Source organism: Phaethon aethereus (genome assembly GCF_964289735.1).
Source record: "Phaethon aethereus genome assembly, chromosome: 14".
Taxonomy (NCBI): domain Eukaryota; kingdom Metazoa; phylum Chordata; class Aves; order Phaethontiformes; family Phaethontidae; genus Phaethon; species Phaethon aethereus.
The window spans coordinates 14214803-14238986 of record NC_138590.1 but is presented as its reverse complement, the minus strand read 5'-3'; the positions used below and the strand labels follow the sequence as shown (position 1 = coordinate 14238986).

Below are 24184 nucleotides of genomic sequence, written 5' to 3'. Positions count from 1 at the left end.
GAACATCCGCAGCCCCCAGTAATGGCTATTTCCCAGGTAATGTCAATGAATTTGTGATATGCACATGCCATTTCATCACTGTGTAGATATTGTCAGACATAGTATGAGGAGATACAGTAGTAACATTGAGACTTGTTAAAAATAACTCACTAAAGGGTGTTTTTTTTGACAAAGTGATTCCAGGCATTAATCACAACCCCCCCAGCTGAATCTTCAGTTCTCAATCTGTCAGCCTAGCTCAGAGCTGCTCTCTTTCATGCCTACTTGCTCATGTTTCCAAGAGGTTTGCAACAGTCACACCTCGAGAAGATCACAGGGAGAGAAGTGAGCCTGGCTTGCCTAAAGCTAGAAGTGGGTAGACAAGGCTTGTGCAGAATGTTGCCCCATTTCAAACTAAGTAAACTGATGTTTAGGCTGGTGCACAAAAAGCCATTTGGTAAGATTTGGATAAGGTGTGTCTCCCTCCTGTGCTGGTAACATTGGGAGTGTGTCTCGTTTTTGTAAAGCAGCTCTTCTGCTGGCATAGCCAGTGAACTGGGATTTCCAGCCCTCCTATTAGTTTGAGGGTAATACAATGCTTCTCAATCACCTGCTAATTACAGTCTCCTCTTTCATTCATTCAACAAGTCTGTCAGCTTTTCTTGCTGAAATCAGTCTTTTAAGAGGTTGTCTTCTTTTTTTGTTTCTTAAAGTCATTTTCTTTAACTTCTCTCTCACCTGGATCACAACATGGAAAGTCACAGACCAGTGGAGAGCTGAGAACTGCTGACGGATGTCCTGTGCATGCCAGGGAGACTTGTGTCTTCAGCAGAGTCCACGAGATTGTGGTCCTCAATCACAAAGAGGCACTGCTGGGCAGGTATCTTGCTAGTGGGATGTTTAGGGGCCCAGTGCTTGCAGCAAGGAGAAATCACACTGAGGAAAGCCATCTTGAAGCGCTGGGACAATAGGTTGTAAATGATGGGGTTCACGGCAGAGCTCAGATAGAAGAAAACACCTAGGAGAACAAAGGTGGGAGAAAGGAGAGAGGGACCTCATTTATGTGTGAAATGATCTCAGAAGAGGAAAACTTCTTCACTGCCTATACTGCTCCAGCAAACTTGGGTGCAAGGCTGGAGGCAGCGACAGCAGAGCTCTGCCTGCTACCTTCCTGCACAGGCAGAGGGGTGTCTCCAAGGCTAGCTCAGGCACTGCAGCACACAGCCAAAGGAAAGTGGGAGAGCATTAACCAGAGCCCACTCTCCCCAGCTGTTCAGGAACCAGCTCTCTTGAGCTGCACTGACCTGCCTCCAGCACAGCCCTCATCCCCACAGCAGGATTTGCACCGCTGGTGCCCCCATCGAAGCCGTCAGAGGGTAACTTCCAGCCCAGGGGAGCTAATTTCTTACAACACACCAGGACGATTGCACGAGATTGGATTTGTATGAGCTGTCTAATGGCCACATTCAGTGTTTTCCCATGGCAGACTGAAAATAAGATTTCTCTTTGAAAAAGCCTTAATTTTATGGTTGGTTGGAAGGGCCATAAACATTTGGTTATACCATCCAGTTCTGAGCAGTATGCAAGTCTTTTATCTTGCCATTTGGTAAGGTTTGCCTGAGTGACCCTCTGGAGGACAATGACTGCTGCTGTGTATTCATTAAGAGCAGCTGAATGACAGCAGCTTTTGTTTCTGAACATTTCCAAGAAGGAAAAGTAGCTGGTAATGATGTATGATATCTTTTTTTTTTTTCATTCTTTGTGGATATTCAGATACCTGTATTGGACAACATGCCCAGATCTTCAAAGTTGCAGAAACTTGCATGCAGTTTTTATTAAGGCAGATTTCTCATCACTGTCTACCCCAAGAAGCTTTTCCATACATGTCTCATGTCACGTACAAAATAAATTACTAATAAATTACTACATATTTCAGGTAAACCACTCACAAATACTTTTTTTGTCAGACCCTATGCAAGTGGAAGAAGAAAGCTTTACCTGACACCACATGAATTAAGTTGAATATATTAGCCAGAGGCTCAGTCCATTCCACAACAAAGCTGAAGAAGAGTCGATCTATATGGAATGGAGCCCAGCAGATAGCAAAAACCATCACAAGGACAACTACCATGGGGAAAGGGGAGAAGAAAAACAAGTCAGTTATGGAAGGATATGGTTCACTCACCTGCACAGAGCAGGTATAGTTCAGAAAGCTGGATGAAAGATTAAATATACAAATTTTATTTATTACTTTAAAACTTTTGCCACCCTTTCTGTGTTTCTGCAGTGCTCACTGAAAAACGTTACCAGCAAAAAGAACAAACTTTCCACTGATTTCTGTGTTGGTCTGTGGCAGCTCTAGTTAGGACTCTTGCAAACCCATTCCAGACTTGGCTCCCGTGAACATCTGTGGTCACAGTCATGGGGCACAGAAAATCTTGTTGACTTCAAAGTACAATTCCCTAGTTCAGAAGGTGACTTAAGCTGCCTAAAAGAACAACGTTGTTGCAGGAAATATTGAAGGTTATTTATGTTTCCTGCATAAACACCATCTCAGTAGCAAGGTGATCGTTGCCTTAAAGACAGCCCTAAATTAGGAAGTGATGTGAGTGCTGTCAGAGTGGTTGGAGCACAAATTCTCCTGAATGTTATACAATGTGCAAGTTTGCCTAGGTCCAACTTTTTCTTGGGGAGGTCTATGTGGTTAAGTCAGCAGTACATGATGTATTTGGCTTGACAGGACATTCCCATTCACGAGCAGAGCTCATGGTGTGATGTAAAACAGAGGTACAACCTTCTTTAAAAAGGTACAAGACAGATAGACTATTTGCATTCTGAAAAAGAGGGATGCTCCCTGGAGTGCTGCAAGAGCCAGGTTTGGAGTGAGGCATATTAGACAGTTGCCATGCAAGTGTCTACCATGTAGGTTTGCTCAACCTCCTCTCATGCTGGGGAGGAGAATTTGCCTTCTGAGTCTTTTGATAGTTAGCCATGGTTTCACTCTCATGTCCTTTAAGTCCAGATAAAACAGCAATAAATCCTTTTTTTTTTAAATACAGCTACTCATTTCATAACTCTTGTATCTGGTGAATTTGCTTGATACCCTCAGCACCTGGTCACCCTCTCGTCCATGGTAAATAAAACATAATAGGACTCATTACTTACACAACATCTTGGTGACTGATTTCCTGGATGGTCTCTGAACATTCACAGCCATTTCCTCCACTTCCAAAGATTTGTCTCCTTTCAACTGGCAAAAGGAGGGAAACCGAAGGGGAGCTTAGACAGGAGATGACATCCCCACCAGACATAGCCTGTTTGATATTTTGATAGCTGTAGCTTGAGAAGGCAAAATTTGTGGCAAGTCAGGACGCACTGAAAAAAATCTACATGTAAATTTCAGTTTTAGTCTAGGGAAACATTGAAGCTTCAGGTTCAAAACAATCTGCAGATTTTCCACACCTGAGACTGCATATTTACAGCAAATTTGTATTTAGGTTCCCCACTTGTCCCTTCTCAATGAGTCAATATTTAGTTCACAGTTTGTGTTAAATTTCAACAGTATCTTGCTAGGCGTTATTTTCTCTTCTAGCAAAATATTGTTTGTTTATTTTCCTAAAAGAATTCCCCACAATTAAGTACAAACCAATGATCCAAAAAATAGAGAGGCCTCAGTGAAACACAACTGTATTCCCTGGGAAAATTCCTGTAGAATTCAAGGGAGTTTGTTTCATGCCCTGAGTGTTTGGACTAATTGATATTCAATCCATCTAATGAACAAAACCCATATATGCTCTCTTGCAAACAGCCGGTGTTCATGATATGCACAGATTCAGACCCATGATGCTCAATTACAACAAGGTGGGGGTTTTTTTTCCTCCAGTGGTTTTCCCTGGACTTCTAAACAATGGACATAAAGAATAATAATCTGATTGTCCCTGAAATGCTTTCCCAATAGTCTTATGAGGAGAGCACCGGTGCTTTGGCGATGAAAAGACAAGGGCTAGATAATTAGGACAATTGGTTTGATTATAAAAGAAATCATCTATGGGGAGTGCACAATTGGACCCAGCTTCCTGAAGTGGGAACTTCTGATTAGCCAACAGATTTGGAATGACCTTTTTTTCAACTGAAACTGGATACAAAATTTTTAATTACATGGGAAAGAATATCAAGAATAAGGAAAAGGTAGAAATCAATCTGGATTTGTAAAAATCTTGTGAAAACATGCTAGTGACTACATTTTCTTTTGCCTTTTACACTGTGACTTTGCTTTCTGATTTCTGATTAACAATAATTTTCTGTAAGGATGATCAAATGAGTCCTTCTTTCAGTGTTCTATTTATTCATAAAACCCATAAAAGGGAAACACATGTAAATCAAATTATATTCAATTATAGTGCAATTCAGCCTCTCGGGTTTTCTATTATTCCCTTTGTAACTTTTAGTCATAGGCACAGTTGCTTAAGGAAGAGGCTCAGTTGATTTGAAACACATCTAGCGATAAAAGTCTGCTCAGATTGACTAAAATCCCTAGTTTTCCTTCAGTGGTTTTCAGTCTTAACAGTAATCTATTCCAGGCATATTCCAAAGCCTCAGAGAATACAGTGTTCTGATGCTGCAATAAACCAGAGACACAAGTATCTTTATTTTTCACCTTCCTCCTGTTATTTTCATGGTGCTGTAAGGTCCCTCTTTAGCCTCAAGTGGTAATAGATGGAGGTGTAACTAGTAAGAATAACTCAGCAGCTGCAATTTAATAAAACAATGAGTTATGACAAAGGGGAAGAGGGGGAAAAAAAAAGCAAGTCCATGGCAAAGGTTGGAACTTGAGTTTATGCCAATGGTTTGACAGAGGGAGAACTCCAGCCAAGGAGTTACTTTTACAAGTAGGGTTGCCTGGAGATGAATGTTACCCATTCACTGCAAGAGAATTAAAAGTGTGTGGAGCAAGAAGCTGAAAATTGGATTTTCCCCTCACATCTTCATTATCTACAGCATTTCATACTAAAAATCAAAGGGCAGAGTGAAATTAGGGCCTCGCCTACGCCCAGGCAAACCTAGTGAGGCCACTCAGCAAAAGCAGGGGGACCATTTTCTATAAGCTCTTTGGCCCAACACAAGCGGTGATGAAACTTTCTCTCCAGCTGATGGAAAAATTGGTATGTAAAAACTACATGGCTTGTGCTAAAGCATGCAGTCCTGCCTATCTCAGTGATTTGGCTGAAGCAGTTGCCACCCATCTGCTGAACTGCAATCTTGGTGTACTCTTAGCTCCCTCCCACTGCAAAGGAAAATGTGTTAGTGGGTGCAAGGTTTGCAGGACAACCTCCATGGAAAGAGGACAAACCCTTCCAGGAGTGTGCTGGGCTCTGCAGAAATTAGCCAAAGGCAATCAACTGTCCACAAATGATTCTGGTTTTAGCAGCTGGGCATTTAGGGGGCAAAATAGATTTTGACGAGAAAATCTGGACCAGCTGTACATTGGTAAGCATAAGTTGTCTTGATTCAGAGAGGGTTGAGATCAAAATTACCAGTGTGTCCAATGTGCAGCTGAGGGGAAGCGACACTAAGAGAAGCGTTGGACTTTTAGCAGAAGAATCACCCTGCCTAGGTGAAGTCAATCTAGTCCCCAACTGATCATCTAGATCCCCTCATAGATGTCTGAAGTAGGTAGGATAAATAGGTCTCTGGATTTTCCACTCTCTTCATTCACTGTCAAAAATCCTAGTTAAATAGAATCTGACTTTTAGACAACCTGTGATGGCCACCTATCCCTGTGTCCTTTTAGAGAGCAGTTTGAAAGAAATGGACAGGGACGCTGCACTGAATCCTGCTGCAACACAAACTTCTTCCCAAGCAATGCCACCCCATCTCTATCAGCGCTGCAGGGATTAGCTTCTCCAAGCAGCAATTTCCCCATGTTCTCATTTTCTCCCTCTCTTTCTCCTCCTCAGCTTTTTGGTTGTAGGTTGCAACCAGTAGCCAAACAGCTGACTGGGCTTAAAGAAGAGCCTGGATGATTTAAGCATTGGTCCTAGAGGCACCTGTGATGAGGAACCCATGAAAGACGGAGCAGGAAGCTTCCACAATCAAATCTAATGAGACTACAGTGTAATCATCAGTGTCCTCTTCTTTACATTAATGCTGGAACTATCTATTGACCGTAACACTGAAGTATTAAACCATCATATGCCTTGAAATTAGATCCAAGTAGACCATGAGTAACTGATGATGAGGTAATCAGCCTGAAGGTTCTGTTGGCCATGAATTTCCCAGTAAAAAAGTTAAATATGTTTTCTCCTTTTTACAAGGAATAAAATTAAAAATTAACTCAGCTATCATATGGCCATGTTTGCTGCCTCTTACAGCTGCTTAACATGTCACATACGCTTCCTCTGTATTGCATTCTGAGGCTCTCCTGAACACTGACAAAGCGTGAGTGAGAAACTTTGGTGAGGAAATGCCTTTCCACAAAGCCCGGACTTGGAAAATCTATGCCTCTGTTTTCTGAATTTGAGCCTTTGTACCACCTTTGGATCAATTCTGCAGTCTATGAGCAACACATGGCACTCAGGAGACTCTGGGGTGTTGCTGAAGCTTCATAGATTTCATCCTCTGTGAGTAGATAAAAAGTGTCTTCTCTGAAAAAATTGAATATATACACCGTTCTTCTATAATTTCTGTTGAAAAAATGAAATTATCTTGCCTAGTGCAGTTTGGAGCACAATGCAGATACACCATTTTTATTGTTTAAAATTTGGAAGTCAGAGTTGGATATACAGAAAAGCAGAGGTATAAACAATGAACGCTGCAGCCCTTCCGAAAGATAGCTTGAACATATCTGTGAATATACAGAAGTCCTCGGGGAGCAGGGATTAGGAATATCTGCTGCCACAAACAGAATTTATTGCAATCTTCAAGACTTCTTTTTATTACTTTGGGGATTTCTCTTTCTTTTTTTAACAGCTATATTTTCAGCACTTTTTCTTCCCTTCAGGTTTTATTTTGCAAAATTTTCACTGAAACTATGTAAAGACCCCACAACAGCCACTGGGCTGTGGGGATAATTGCTTCAAAGATCTGCAGTGTGCTATGGATTTCTGGCAGTTAATCCTTGGGGCTTTTCCTGGGTAGGGAAAAATTGCTTCTGTATAGTTTTAGATAACAGTAAATATCAGCCAGCACAACAAAATGATATATACACCAACAGAGGTTTGGTTGAATTTCTTGCACATTATTCAGTAAGTTAATTTGTCTCTACTAGCATATTGCACCCCTTTCTTGCTATATGATCAGACAGAGCTTTTAAAATTTTAAGTCCTACTCAGTGCAATAAGATAGGATTTATATTTTCAAAATATATGTCATGCATGAGAAAAAAAGGCATTGACTTGCTATGATTAGCAGTGCATTTATAATACTATGATACCAATTTTTTTATCCATGTATTTAAATGATGAATACTGGGCAAAACTAGTCTCACTTTCTGAAGAGAGAATGAATATGAAGTCCAAAGTAGCCTTAGTCGATGGTGAAACTATGCCATAGTTATATAAGGAAACGATTACTGAATTTTCTAGCTAGAGCAATAAGGTAGCATTTCAGTTTATGACAGCTTTGTGAGTTTTAACAACTGAATATTATCGCCATCTCCAGGGAAGGAGAAAAATAAAGTAATGCAATGGAAATTCCACAGCCACAAGAAGAGGGAAAACAAATAATACAGAAGATTCAATCACTAGCCTGCTTCTTTTTATTCTTTTCACATTTTCCTTTTGGTCTATTTTTTTCTAGTCCCTACTGCACAGGTGGAACTCTCTGTAAAGCTGGAATCAATCTGCAGACCTGGATGTTTAAGTAACACTCAAATGTGAGCAGCAGTGATGGTAAGTTTTTTTAAAAAGATTGGGGTGAATTATTCAATAACATAGCCATCTTCATCTGAGAATGGGATTACACTAAAGAAGGAGTTGGATCCACTGTTTTCAGAGGTTTGAAATACTTTTGCTTTTTTGGGGAAAAAGAGATGGGCAAGAAAAAGGTGAAATCACTTAAAAGACACATACAGACAAACACACAAGAATGAGCTAAGGAAACACTGAGCACAGTTGGAGTAAGACTTACTCTTAGCCCCATCAGATAGTACAGCACACTTATTACCCCCATAGGCAGCACATAGAAGAGAAAGGAAGTAATCTGGACAATACAGTTGTAGATCCACATGGGCATGACTACAGTGCAGGTAGCAGAGCCAGGGACCGGGGTGCCATTGGGGAAATACTGCAGCATGATGCCGTGGGTGCCTGTGTTGGGGAGGGCAAAGAGGACAGAGAGGACCCAGAGCACCATGATGGTCCTCAGGGCACGCTTGCGAGTGCTCTCCAGCTTGGCACGGAAAGGATGGAGGATGGCAATGTATCTTTCCACGCTGACTGTGGTCACGCTGAGGATGGAGGCAAAACACACCGTCTCAAAAAGCGCCGTCTTGAAATAGCAGCCAACAGGTCCAAACAAGAAGGGGTAGTTGCTCCACATCTCATAGACTTCCAGTGGCATCCCAAAAAGCAGCACGAGCAAGTCTGAGACAGCGAGGCTGAAGAGATAGTAATTGGTCGGGGTCTTCATGTTCCGGTGTTTGAGGATTACCAGGCAAACTAAGAAGTTACCTACCACCCCAACGATGAAGATCAGGGTGTACACCAAAGCCATGGGCAAGAACAGATGGCTCCGTCTGGGCCCACATAGGAAGGCTAAGTAATCCTCAGTGCTGTTTAAGTACCTCCTGAAATGTTCTTCATGTAGAGCAAGGTGATTAAACCAAGAGATATTGCTGATCCAGGCCATTACGGGATCTGCTGAAATGTTTCACAACTGAGATCCAGTCTTCTTTAAGTTTCTCTGGGCTCGTTTTCTCACTTTTTGCAGCGAGAAGAGCAGAGTGGGGGAGTCGTCTTGCCAGACCTAGACACACAAAGCCACTGAGCGATGTGAGTGTGTTTGCCTGGCTTCGGGTAAGGATTTGACGTTTTAACAGCTGTTCCCCTGCAAGGAGTCCCTTAGCCAGAAAGCCCCTCCTTTCACACATATTCATTGGCTCACTAAGTGCATTGGATTATAGAGTAAGAAAAGAGGTTCCAGCTATTTGTATCAGCTACTGTAGCAGATGCATTTACAGAATCAGATATATGGGATTTAGAGAGCTGGGAATATGAAACATAGAATGTGAGACCAGCTGCAAAATGTTTGTATTTGTCAGAGGGTGGGAAACCAGACCAAAAAAAACCCCAAAACTCAGTTCAAAAAGCTTTTAGAAAATTATATTGATGCTACATCAGTTACAAGCCACAAGCAAAAAATTTTTTAGATCTCTGCTGATTTTTATTTTCTGTTGTCTACGGCAGCAAGTACTTGGAAAGAGTTTGATGGGTAGAAAGCCAACCTGTTTTTGTAGTCATTCATGTGGAATTAGGCTACTATAATGACTTGGCCTTTTTTTAAACACTGCATTTTGTTTTTCTCCTGAAATCTCACATAGGATTTTAATTGCTCTTATTGATATCAAAATATATTTCCACTTTCCTGATACACTGGAATATGATCCCATATTCTTAGATAGGCTTGTTTTGGGAATTTTTCTGAAGACTGTGCTATCCCAAAGACTTATTTATTGCCTCCATGACTAAATTTACATGAATTTTTATAAACTTTTATTTCTTCCTGAGTGACAACCATTCTGCAAACACATGAAATAAGCCAAAAAAGTATACCCTGCAAGGATGATGACTGTGTCAAAATAGATCATTTAGCTCTTTATGAATGCTTGATTCCTTACTGAATTTCTCTAAAGCAAAAAAGCTTCAAAGTACGTGGATATAATTTTCTGAGATTCAGAAAAATTTAGCTCTTTGGAATCGAAGAGGTGCAAAAGCTGAGGGCTAGTATATGGGATTTTTGTCAGCTTGATGTGCAATTTGACTGCCCAGTACCTCTCAGTAGCTCTCACTTTTGAGTACCTGCCCAGTCCCTCCTTTGGCAAGGAGCTCCTTGGATCTACTATCTATGTGTGAAGAACCACCTTCTTCAGTCTGTTTGACCCTTTAGCTGAGTCTCTCTGGCTACTAACCTAAGACTGCATATTTTTAACCATCCAGGAACAAAAGAACAGTCCTTTTGGCTGGCATCTCCTCCAAAATCCTGAAAAAATCAAGTTTTCCAAGGAAAATGGAAACTACTCCACGGTAAGTGGCTAGACAGTAAACTGATCCCACAGAAAAACTTTCTGACTCTTAAGAACTGAGGCTCCTTCCCTCTTTAACTTCTTCTAGTTTAGCAGTGGTCCAATAACCTTGCAAGAAAAAATACTGTAATAAGCACAGACTGCCAAAAAAAGTGCAGGAGGTAAAGAACCAAGGTTTGGTCCCACAGCAACATATTTCATGTGTGGAGCCTGAGGATTACTGTGCATTCATTTAAAATGTTAGAGGCATGGAAGGTACCATAACAGAAGCATGTCTCTTGTAATGACTTTCAGATGTGCTGGAATGATCTTGCACATAAACTCCCTCCATCAGAAAGACCCTACTCATTTATTTTAGCATTGCACAGAGGTATTTCATTCAGCAGATTGAAAGGTTTTATTGGCTTGATGAGCAACAAGTGTGCTCTTTTGATCTATCTCTCCCTTCGTTAAGGATTCATCTTAAAGAGATTCCTTGCATTTTAACAATGTTGAAAGAATGTGAATTTGATTTTGAACTATTGTTGGTATAAGAGGTAGGAACAGAGGAATCATTAGTAGGGTGCCTGGTCAAGACCAGGATTGACTGTTTCAGAGCACAGTAGGAGACAAGTATTTGAGAATTTGTGCAGGATTAAACATTTTCTGAACCTCTGCCTAACTTTCAGGGTTTTTTTTTCCCTTAATGTCTCAACAATATTTAATTTCTTTCCATTTCTTCTTCCCTCTCCAGTAAGTTCCACCACTCTCTACACTGCATCATAACTGAGGTGAGTTAGCATATCTAAAGTGGCTACCAAACCAGTTTTCATTTTTCTTCTTACACATTAACTTCTGTAAAGAAACTGAAAAGGAAACTTGAGGTCTGTTCAGCTTGAACTCAATCTTACAGAAAGGGAAACCCAAATGGATTGAGTTATTTGCTAAAAAAATGCACAGGGCAGCCATACCTGTCATGATCTCTGTGAGAGGAAAGCAATGGGCGGTAGAAACACATCAGGTTCCTTCAAAGTGTGGATATGCCAGGCCCACCTGTGGCTACTTCCACTTGTTCTCCCTTCTCCATGTTTTATGATCCTGCTGGGCTCAGGTGCTGACAAGATGTAAGAATAGAAGCACAGAAGAAAAGCAGGTCTATTTGTCTAGTAGGTCCTCCCTGGAACCATGTCACTATGACCAAAATTAAGTGGCAGATGGAGAGGACAAGGAGAGTGGAAAATACATTTCAGATCATTTCTTGAAGCTTTATTCACTGTTCTTTATCATATCTGTCTCAATAACGATAGGAGAGTGTACCTAACCAAAGACTAGATCTGTCTCTGTATGACTGGAAATATTTTATTTTTACAACTGAGGCATAAAATAAAAACAGATTTTCCTTTAGAAAGTGATATTAAAGCATATGGTATTTTTCATTATAAAGCACATTTCATTGGTGCTTGCTGTAATACGCTCAAAGAAAGACAGTGTGCTGCATTCCGGCCTTAGAATTGTGCAGTTTTATGTAATAGTAATGTAATTAATGTATATGTAATATTTACATTAATGTAATGTGCACTACATAAAGCACATTAATGTAATGTAACATTTGGAAACATTAACTCAGACGAGGTTTTTTGGCATGTTAAGTCCCACTACTAGTGGACATTATCTCCTTAGGCACTGACTGTGCTCTCATGCTGGCGGTATCTCTTGTACCACATCTATATGATGGAGTCTTTCCCTTAGCTGATGAAACATGCTATACCACATTCCTGTGTTCCATTAAGGGCAGCAAAGTGCCCATTGAAGAAGAGGTAAGCTCAACTGCCTTCATGTTTCCCAAAGCCCTTGAAAGGGCACCCATTAGCAACAATGTATTAGGTCAGTAAATGCTGAATAATTTTGTATTTTAGGGGAAATTGGACACATTCAGCAAAAGAGCCAGAGAATGGTGGAGGTAATCCAGAGTGTAACAAATGGATAAATCCTCCACTGATCATGCTTACAGAGGGATGTACTTTGAAGAACTATGGGCCATTAGGATGGTCTAATTTGAATACTTGCTCATCTCAGAATGTAGAATTTTATTCATGCAAAACAAGCTCTTTTGGATATTTATATGTATGTGTTGAGGCAAGGAGATTCCTTATCCAGCTTCATATACTCTGATTGTGGAACTGGACGTAATATAGCTGTGCTAAAGACGTGGTGTGCCACTGCCTGGTGTGCCATGTTAATTAATTCTGTTGATTAGCTGAGACGCAATACTGCACTGACACGTCCACTTGGCATCCAGGACATGAACTGACATCTCTGAACAACCCTGCTTGGGATGTTGCTCAGGGTTTTCCAGAAAGTGCTGTAATGCTTACTGTACACACACACTACCCTATGTAGAAAGATACCCTACTTTGTTGGAAGGGCTTGATGAGGTATTGGGTTTGCCATAATTCTGGGCAAGCAGGTCCACTAATTTTTATCTTCAGCAATTATAATCTGGCCTTTCATTTCTGATTTCTAATTTCCATTTGCAGCCATCAGATTCTGTTGTTTCAGTGGTTTCACCCTTTCTCCAGCTGGTAGATACCGAAGGTAGGTGCAAAATCCTTCAGAAGTTCTGTGTGAGAGGACAGCCATCCAGCCTGTCTGAGCTCGCTTTCCTGACTCGTTTCCTGGAGCCTTTCGGAGCTGCCTGTGCTTTCTGCATTGCAGGTTCAAACTCACTGGTTTAATCCTTTGTGAACTGGCAGTACCATGTATCTCTGTCCCATAGGGATGCAAAGAAGAGGATGCAAATAAGAGGGTGCAGAGCTGGTAAGCAGAAATATTAAGCCATTCTACACTGAACGTATTAACACAATTGCAGGAAAAATATAGCCCCACTCCCCTTATAAATTACTGACTGTAATTATGTATCATGTATTTTACTTTTTTTCTCCTTTGAAAGGCTTGTTTCGTTCAATATAGTGTGAGTCCTTGTTTTTCTAAGTATATTCAGTATAACATTCAATGTGCCATCAAATGCATAGATAAATTTTCTATATTTTCTCTCCCTCCAGGCTGGAGGAGTGAGCTGCACTATAATAACAGTTAGATCTGCAGTAGCCTTTCCATGCCTTATTGTAAGTCATTTTGCAATTATCTAGGCTCTTCGCAGACAGCTTTTCCATGGCTGTGCATGATATCTGAAGTCCCCAGGATATCAATCAACACACATAAGAAGTGGATTTCATGACTACAGTACATAATACCAAGAAGGGCACCTCTCTGCCTGGAGCAGCTGGCAATCTACACAGACAGTGCAGACACAGGCCACTTCAAGAGGGGAACCCATTTTGCCTAACTTTAGTTGTTAAAAACAACAAATGAGTCTACACAGATTTTTCAGGCTCCTACTTTAGTCAATAATGGAAAGAGGAACCTCCAGAAAGTGATTTGTCCTAAACCATAGCACAAGGTAAGAGACATGAAATGAATGAGCTTATTTTTTCCTATTGTCTGCAAGGGATAAAGGGTAATAAGGGTTAACAGCAAGCTTGTTAAACAGCCGAAATGAATTTAGACACGAATTTTGTGCAGTCTTATCCATCCTCCTCTTATCAGGACCAGTCTTTAGAGGGAGCCATGTACAGGCTTCATCTGTTGGGACAGCTGAAAACAGGGCCAGAAAGCCAGCCAGGAGTGCTAAAAATCACTCCCCAGTCTTAGCTAGCAGGGTGGATGTAGCTATTGACATATAGCAATGGATTGCTTTGTTAGTGTTGATTCCAGAAATTAGTAGGAATTATGTCTTTCCTTTTTAGTAAATGTTTTGTGTGTTGTTTGTGTGTATGTGTGCTCTTGCTTTGAAGAGGCAGTGGGTGGCAGGTAAGGATGTGGTTCAGGCTGGACATACAGGGGAGCAGCAAAAGGAGCTGAAAACAAACTCTGATGCAGAAAATCTTGTCATACTGAATGTGTCCATCATGACAAAATGACTTGAATTTACATGGGGGATGATGAAAGGATTGTCATGGCAGAAAACGTACTGAAGTTGCAAGCACGGTATAGGATGAGTCAGATTGAGTCAGGAGGGATCTGGCACTACAGGACTCAGATTTGCGCAGGAAGAATCAGATTATTCAGCATGTCTTTATGGCTTTCTGCATCTTATTACAGTCTTGATACTCCACTGCAGTTTCTTCCTCTCTTGTGGTGTATATGTTTCTTGGGAGAGCTCGACTCACTCGATTGTCTGACCCAAAAGGGACTTAACTACTTTCCCTGACATGACTCATCAGTATTAATTTTCAACTCACATCCGTTTGGCTTCTGTTCCACACTTTGGGATTTGGGGAAGGATTTTTCTGCACTGGAAAAAAAACATCCATATCATAGAGTTTGCATAGTGCCTAGATATGTATTAGACATATGCACTGATGAAACAGAAGGAGTTGCAGTGACAAGTCTTAACATATTCAGAGAAAAGCAGTGATTCATTGTATTATTGGAGGTGGTAGAAAGTTAGCAACTTGTTACAGGAAAACTGGATCCATCAATGAAGATGAAAAATGGGACCCATGGAATTTATATAGCCCATATCACATATAATACTAACAGTAAAAGAAATGTTAAGAGAGTCCCTTTTCTGAACATTTCTTTCTTTGAGGGATGGTGTAGCGATAACCTTGCTGTAAGACTAGTAAAGCTTATTTGAAAAGTTTTGCTCCCACTGGAAAACTATATTCACTCTCTATTTCCCCCAGAAATGCAGTGATGTGTTAGCTTATACTCTATGAAACAGTTTGTTCAGACCTGCTTACCTAATAATAATAAGAAGAAGAATGAAATTTAAGAAACTGGAAATTAGACAGCATTTTTTCCCTCTTCTAATTTCAGAAAAGGTTTCTTTAAATTATCTATGCATGTTTAAATTTTCTTGGCTCCAGTAAAAGTATTATTCTACTGCTCATAAGGGTGGCTCTTGGCAAAAACACTTGTCAAGAGTTTCCATTCCCTCCCATGTTAGATTACAGTGATCGCCTGTCTTTGTGTCACATTGAGAATCAATATTATTTGACTTGGAATTAATGAAACCATCTTTATGAAGAGGGATGTGCATAATTTGGAACATTAATATGCTGGCAGATGATGTTCTCTTCCTGCTCTTTTCCCCATTAGACTATCCTCAGGAGTCATATCTTGGTTTAGTTAAATGCAGCGAGGGATGGTACTGTTCCTTTGAATGTCTCCTGCTACAAGGTTAGAGAGAGAAAGAAAACTCTAGACACAATGGTGATGAAAAAGAAATGATGAAAAAGATACATGCCAGAGGGATAATTTACCATAGTTTTCAAATAACCTAATAAGCCTTAGACATGCCAAGCAAACTGGATTAACTTACTAAGAAGCTTGTTTCAAATTGTGGTGTACACCTCAAAAATATTTTTCTGCTTTACAGCCAAAAAAAGTAGTGAGATGATTCCAGACAGAACTGCAAAATAAAGTAAAATAACCCATCCATGCCCTCTAGAGCTGAGGAGCAGAACAAGGAAGAGTTCCCACGCAATGAGAACAGCTCTCCTATGCAGGACTAGGGTGTGGTGTTAGGTGGCCTGAGCACCCGTGTGACCTGGTAATTCTGGATTCAGTGGCTTTACTAGCTCAGTTCTTCTCCACTAGGTGAAAATGTTTTATTCTTCCCCAGTGCTAGTTGTACAGTGTCTGTACAAATTTGGCTTAGTCCACCTCTCTTTACTGGGAGACCAGTTTAGCATCCAGACTGATAGATATTTTGCCTAGCCAAGACACCTTCATTAACTTCTCATTTGCAGACTCTGATCCACAATTAGATCCGAGCTGACCCAGAACTCCATTGATTTGCTCTGATTCTACTAAATGTTAAACATATCTGTTATTGATGAACTTCTGAATGTATTCTACAATACCTTTAATAAAACAAATTTCTGCATCAGAGAGAAATGACTCAAATCTGAGTCAAGTTGTTGTTCTCTCAATACAGCAAGCTGTATTTGAATGGGTAGTAAAATTAACTCTGAAATGGCATCAGAAATAGATTAGGTAAAGAAAACAGAACTAGAAAGCTTGATGTTTTATTTTTCAATTCTATTTAAAGATCAATGGCTAAAGATTAATGTTGCTTGAAATAAGAAAAGCTTAATGATGTCTGGCAGAACAAGGGAGTGTAATAAAATGGAGGAGAAGACCTAACAACCTTGAAACAATAACCTGCTATGAAGATAAGCAAAGAAACACTGGGGATTGGAAGTGAAAAAGGACAGAATGAACTTTAGACAGGGAAATGAACAGAATACACCAAATGAAAAACATACATAAAGGTAAAAACAGACGTGAGGACGAAGGAAGACAAAAAGAAAGGGAGCAACAAGTAACCTGTAAAGAAATAGGGTCATAGGATCACAGGCTAATGGAAGTGACCTCTGGAGGTCTTTAGTCCAACCTCCTGCTTAGAGCAGGGTCTGGACCATGGGGTCACCTCCTCCTAGGTGCTGCAAAGGCTGCTGTGACGTCCCTTGAAGCCCTCTCTTTCCCAGGTGAAACCAGACAAGTTCTCTCAGCATCTCTTCATACAGCAAGTGCTCGAGCCCCAAACATCCTGGTGACCTCTCCTAAAATTGCTCCAGTTTATCAGTATCATTCCCACATTGGGAGAACCAGAATTGGATGCAATATTCTAGATATGAGCTAATGAGTGCTGATCTGGGGGGGGATAAACACCTCCCTCAGTCTCCTGGCTATGCTCTTACTAATACAGCCTGGGATGCTGGTGCTTCCAGGCACCCAGCTGGCTCATGTTCAGATTGCTATTTACCAACACCCCCAGGTCCTTTTCAGCAGAGCTGCTCCCCATCCAGCTTTACTTTAGTAGGCACTTGTCTGCCTTTCCAGCATACCTCTGCATGGAAAAATTTGAGGAATGGCTCTTCAGCATTGCTATTTCCAAGATAACACTGTGTATAAACCCAATTAGTCCCACATTGTTATTCATTATTCTCTCTTCTGCTGTTTGAAATGATTCAATCATCCCAGAAGAGAAAGGAAACAGTATTCACAGTCCAGATTTATGACATGTCTGGGAGCCCAAGTCTCTCTGGTACTCGTGAGACTTCGAATCTTAAAGGCTGTTCAGAGCCTTGGTTCCTAGCCTTATGTTACCAGTAAGAGAAGAGGAAGACTATAACACAAATTTTCCCAGCACTGAGAATATCCTACTTCAACATCTACCTTGCCATTTCCCTGGAGGTTATAATGCACGATGAGTTGTTACTGGATAGTCTGCTAGCACTAATAAATGTCCTATAGAAAACAGTCAGGACTTTTGCTTAAGGCATAAAAGAGTTCCAGAGTTAAAATGGAAGGTTCCCAGGCTCCTTGCTCCAAGCCTCGTTGATTGCTCTTGCATTGCCATGGTGTTGATCAGTAAGTCTCCCAAAATTTTGGAGTGTCCTGCAGCTGCCAAACCCTCCAGCATCAATGTAGTGGCCCTGCATTTCATCAGAAGACTTTCTTTCTTTTGGTTGACAATCAGCACCTTCTGAAATTCATGGTCTTACACAAAACCCATTTGTCTCAGAGCTGACATGCAAGTGATTTAACACAAAACAGAACGGAAGGGGAAGACATGCAGGTAGTACTTTGTGTGTCTCTCATATTTGTTAATAGTTTTACTGGGTCCCTAGAACTCAGTCAGGCTGACAGCACTGCATGTGCCTCGAAGCTAATGAAAAACCAGAGAATTTGCTCAGGTTTGTGAAGGTACAAGGTTTAAACGATACCTAATAGTTGGACAGAAAAGAAGATCCACTCTTATTGGATAGGTGGAAAAAGGTTCAAACCAGAACGCAGGGCAGTAATCTGCACATCTTCAGTCCCTTTTGAGAAACATTTATTCACAGACCTAAATGAGACTTCCTGTGGTGAGTGAGTGGCTCACACTCTGGCTCTGTGCTAAATAGGTACTTTTCAGATGAAGTGTACAGGCCATGATTTTGTCTTCAAGATGTGAGAATCAAGGCCTATGCATTTTGGCAGTGATTCTTTCTAAAGCATTCTACAATGCAATGCAGATGGTGCAGTGTTAAAAAGACTGTGCTCAGTGGGGAAAAAGCTCATCTTCCTGAGCACATCTATCCTTGCTTTGCTATGAGATTTTCAAGTGCTTTATAGATATGAATAGCCCAGCCCTTCAAAGCAAGATTGTCCCTCTCTCCCAGAGAGTTAGGGGAAGTATAAAGTTCTACAAAAATTGTAATGATTTAAACTTTTTGGCATTTGGTCCTGTGCTGTACCAGCAACCCACTGGAGGAAGATCATGAGGCATTTTTGCCTCTTTGCTAAAGAAATGCTGTCTTCCCTTCCGCCCTTTTGGGAGCATTATGTAGATTCTGCCTTTAGAGACATGTTGTTTTCTGACAACAATTGCAATAATGTCAATAGCCCTGGAGTACTTTAAAGCCCATTTAAGTCTGCTGTATGATATTTTGAAAATTTTTAGATTGCTACCAGATTTTGTACACATTAACTTGAAGGCTTTTTCTTCAGACCTTATACATATTTATAGTGAAGCGTTTCTTTTTCTAACTGCTCTGGGCATTTTTAAAATACAGGCCGTAGAAGGTACTCTCTTACTGTATCTTCACATTAAAGAAAAGCGTGAAAATAGGAAAATAACTAGTTTTCATGCAACAACCATGCTGCTATAGAAAAGAAGCTGATGTATTGTTCTGTTGCAGCTAGACTTCTGAGATCTGAAGTCAACTGTAAAATAAAATGTGGGTCCAAAAGACCAGGCTTAAAATTAAATATGCTTTTTAATCAAAAAAGCTCATTTGAATAGTTCTGTAGTTCACTGCAAAGAGGTATTACCTTGAGTATCTTAAAGCACACACACTGTATCATTCAAATAGAAAGTACGCAAATTTGAAGCCCAAAAAGCCAAGTATCATGGAAGCACATGAAAGCACCTCCTGCAGAGTAGAATGAAAAAAACCCATGCCCAAATCCAAAGAACTGAACAGCTGAATGTGCTTTTGAAATCATGTTGTTTTCTGACAGTACATACATCAGTTATGGTGAGTAGCTGTTTAGCCTGTTAGCTGGGCAAAACAATTGTTTCTACTTTTCCACTCTAATTTCAAAGGTTTGCTACTGACTTAGATGTTCTTCAATCTATGCTGGAACATCCAAGATAAAGAAAGCAACAAAACTACCTCAAAGCAGCTCAGCCAACTGAACCTACAATGTCACAAAAGAGCCATAAAGACCCATTTCCCTTCCCCAAGTATGGAGCATATGCTGCAGCCCATCAGAGGTGTTTCCATTTCTAGCTTCAGCAGGACTAGAATGGCAGTCGACTGGGCAGCATCAATCTCACACCTCAGCAAATACCAGTCCAAATTGCTGGTGAACCTGTTGCTCTGGGTTGCTGCACGTCTGTGTGAATCTTGAGCAGCATGGGATGAAGCAGTGGTAATATTTCCTCCTTTTTCAATGCACTGAAGACATTCGCTTCTACCTGCTTTGTCTTCCTCTGCTGTTCTCTTGCCAAACCTACTTGGCAGCATGGAAACTCTCTCTGCTCCTGATCCTCTCCTTGGGCTAATCACGGTGAACTAGTTGGTCCTGACCCTTGTGACTCCATTGTAAGCTCACAAACGGATGTATAGAAGTCAAAATAATGAAATTCTTGGTAGGAATCAACTCCAGTTAAAAGCTTGTGGTTAACACAGCCTTCTTTTGGGAAATAATGTTTTGATGAAAACCAAGGGGTTTTGTGCCTCATGAGATGCTACTGATTTTGATGAAATTACTCCCCTCCAGAAACCTTCTGAAAGTAAAGTGTGATCTTTGGAAATGTCAAAATAAAGATTTAATAAAAATATTGTTATGTCTTTTCATTTACGTTAGTTTGAATATTTCTATATTATTTTCAGGTCTGTCATAAATATTACTTGATAGGCTTTGTTAAGAATGTGTCATGTTACAGTGTGAAATACAGCCAGATATAGCATGATATTTACATATTTTCTAACCTTATAAAATAAGTTTTGAGTACAGTTACTAGTGAGTAGAGATTGAACTGAAAAAGTAACACTAAGTCAGAGTGTTTCTCATTTAATCAAGAAGAGTGGCACTGAAAGTATTACCCAGGGAATAGCTGTTTTCAATAGCCCAGAATTAACTTGGAATAAGGTTTTTAACATATTAAAAAGTATATTATTTTATAAAACTATTGGATTTTTAGACATTTTTCACTCAGCAAAATATTTCAGGATTTCAGCTATGCCTCCTAATTCAGAAAGAAAACAAGTGTTCAAGAATTACTGTTTCCAATGAACCCAGAATTCTGACAAACTCTAATAACCATCAATTTTCTTTTTCTCAGATTGGTTATGTGCATATCTGTCATCTGAAAAGTTCCTCATTCACCTTTTCAAATAGGATCCAGAGACTTTAGATAAGCAAGGTTGCATTTACATACAGAGCAGACAAACTTTTAAGTGGTGCATCATCAGACACTTCATTTTCATGCAAAACAGACAAGCTGTGAGGCAAGGCCTCAATTATACACAGAAGAGAGGGCAGGAAAGGCAAGGCTCGGTTTAGAGATAACCTGTTAAACTGTTAACAAGACAAATTAAGGACAAATAAGGATACATCTGGACTTCTATATGTGTGCACTTATATGTGTGTATGTAGAGTTTCTGTATAAAGGGTAGCTATGAAACTACACACATGGAGAGTTTTCCCTTTCGTATGGTTTATCCTAGTTCTAAACATAAAACGAGTCTTTAAATAAATGAAAAAGAAATATATATACAGATAACCTGACCACTACAGCAAGAAATATCAGTCTATATATAGAAAGACAAAAATAAAACTCATGCTTCTGACACTTGTTTTTAAAGCTTTTGTATTACTCTAAAAAGGTCAAAGCATTGGTGTTTGAAAATCAAATCAGTGCCTCTTATTTACTGTCTGTATTTCCCTTGCATTTTTAAGTGTGTGAGAAGACATGTGAGGTTTTCTGGGGATTTATCTGTCCAGCTTTCATTGAATACAACTAATCAATTCTAAGGATTTTGGGAATAGCGTTTTAAGCACAGTTTTTGTGGAACTCACAATATCTACTGCTTAATATTGTGGTCTTAAACCTGTTCATTTCAGGGAAAAAAGCAATACTCCCTTATGCTGCTTGATGGAAGGTAAATACAAATACTTTTCCCCTTAATGGAATTTTCCAGCTCAGTGGGATCCTGGCTGAAGAATTTGGAATAATTTTGCAGTTTTGTGTAGGTAATAACTGGGGACGGTATACCATAGTATCCCAAAATAGCAAGGGGAAGGGAAGGGATGCAGGATGCATTAGACTTAATTACATAATTTATTCAACTGGTAATTTTTTTCAGTAGAAAGAGAACTGTTATCAGAAAATGTCAAGTTGTTGAACTCAAAACTTTGCATGTGAATGCACTCGTTTTAAACACTTATTAGGCAAAGATTTCTCTGTTTCAGGGTAGATTTCTAAGCAGCACACTGAAGGATTTTGTTCCTTTCCAAGAAAAGTCAACAGTGCTCTGGGTATTTCCTTGGCATCTGTGACATCAGGTTCAACTCTCCATTCCTACACATTTGTTAAATTAATTCCAAAGTGGCCAAAAGTCTGGCACTTAAACGATTTCTGTGGTGAACTGATTCAGATGTCTGATCTGTCAGTGTCAGAGCAGAGGTTTGAGCCTGACCTGGATTCACCACCATGCTGAGTGAGCCCCTACCCCTAGGCTAGTACTCACATATGTTCTGGGTTTTCCCAAGGTAACATTCATACAGTCTTTGTTTTAACTAAAAACTGACCCCAAACTATTAATGTGGTAGAGGAGGCATTTCTTCTCGATCTGAAATTTATTTCAGAACATAGCTAAGATTCAGTGAAATTCTGGTGAGGATATGTACCCACCAAGCAGATACAGAAAACAGAGATAGCCTTGAAATTTTTCAAAAGAACAAGTGAAAATATTTTTTCCTCCTTTCTTCTCCCTTATATGACAAACAAAGACCATTAATAATGACAAATGAAACGTAAAAACTTCAGTGACTTGCCTAGGGCTGGAAAATGGGTCAGTAATTCAACTTCTATAAGTATGCAATGTTTATGGTTCCCAGCTGTCTCTTTGCCTCCCTAGATTGTGTTACTTGTTTCCCTTGTATGCTGAAAATGCCCTAAAGTATAAAGAGGAACTTTTAAGAACCACATGTGATTACACAATGTCAAAAATGAGACTGTTTGGAACAATTTTGAAATTACTAACTGAGCTATAGATAAAAATTATCTTGCAACTTTGTTGATAGAGTGTGATAGTTCAGAAATATACCTTCAGCAATGAAACTACTGCAGCTTGAAAAGGGAAAATATAAACATTTTTGCAAAGCTAAAGTTAGGCAGTTTAAAGCAATTAAAAAAGCAGTGACATTGAATTTACATCTGATTTACACACAAACCCAAATGTTACATGCATTCAATTTTTTTGCATATTTAAAAATTTGTCATAGCCCAATTAATGAGAATATACTTGCACGTGTTTCAAGATGCTTACATTGAAGCCAAGGTCATATTAAAGACCCTCTTTGGACCAGATATTTTCTCTGTATAGTTCAGGATGTAGACTTCTGACAGAGAAAGAGAAGTCTAGCAAGAGAACCCCAGCAAAATAAAAGTGATAAATAACCAAACTTTTGCAGACATGATTCTGACTTAGTTTTGCCTCTAATTGTATTCAGAAGCTGATTACTCCTGTTTTTCCTCTGAACTTAGTAAGTACCTTGTTTTAATGAATCTATTTACCTCTTTTATTATAGCAAAAATGACAAAAACCAAAACCAAACAGGACTGCATTTATGAAAAATCACAAATTACTTAACTGCGTTCTTAAAACATTAGCCACGGGACTGGGCACACAAAAGAGAGAGGAAGACTTACCAGAATGAAGGCTGCTGCACAGAATATTAATAAATGTCCTGTTACAGAGATGCACTTAGGGCCAATAAACATGTAAGGATGGGAAAATGAATGGTGGAAGAAGAAGGCAGAGATGATAATTTGAAAAAGAGTCCTGGCTAAGCTACCTAAACTAAAGCATCAGAGGCCAGAAACTTCTGATAGAAGAGGAGGATGCAATCAATTAGGAACAGAGATTAAAATCTAAGCTTTACAGTACCTGCATCAAGCAATATTAAGCTGCTATGAAAGCTAGTTGTGATACAGAGAGGTTAAGGAAATAGAATAAAACTGCCCTCCTAATGGAGTTATAGATCTACAAAAAGAATATCATTACATCTTCCTTTTACCCCTCTGTGCATACACTGTGCACCTCTAGCACCATTTGGCTTCCTGTGAACCTACTGACTCTTTTCCTTGTTCATGTCTTGATTTCCTTTTGCTGGTATTCTTTCCCTCTCTGGACCAAACCAGAAATCTTACTAAGATCCTACCAACATAACGGGTGTCCATAATTCCGTGTCTCAGTGCAGGATATCCAGCATCATGGCAGGATAGGGAGGAAACCTACAGAAAGCTCTTCCTGCACTGCAGGGAGACAAGGGTGGCTGGGTTTTGCCTGTACTGCTGCACCGCTGCAGTCCTTTGCCAGTGCTCCAGTTGCCAAAATCTGCAGCAAAGTGTCTCGCCGCTCTGAAGTTACCCATTCCTATGTAATTTTTTCCTCGATGTATGCTTGGCATTTGCACAGCCTCTCTGTCTCAGGTGTTGCTAGGAATCAAATAACACCTCCCATACAGTGTATTAAGTCCATTTGCTATATTAACATTGACACCCATCTCCCATTAGCCTTGCCTGACATACATATGTGTGTGTTTGTAAATATGCTATAAACCCAAGGGGATTAGAACTAACAATTTATGCATTATGATATATTATTACACCAGGAAAGTGGAGCTTAAGGACTA

General features: G+C 39.9%; 1 protein-coding gene across 1 annotated transcript; it reads right to left on the bottom strand.

The window, feature by feature from the left end:
- Positions 1-737: 737 nt before the first annotated feature.
- Positions 738-8826, bottom strand: NMUR2 (neuromedin U receptor 2; the record flags this gene model as incomplete). The annotated part of the gene is made up of 4 exons (XM_082006243.1): positions 738-997; positions 1978-2103; positions 3145-3229; positions 8107-8826. 4 exons carry the CDS (start codon positions 8824-8826, stop codon positions 738-740), a joined length of 1191 nt encoding a protein of 396 aa, XP_081862369.1.
- Positions 8827-24184: the final 15358 nt, after the last annotated feature.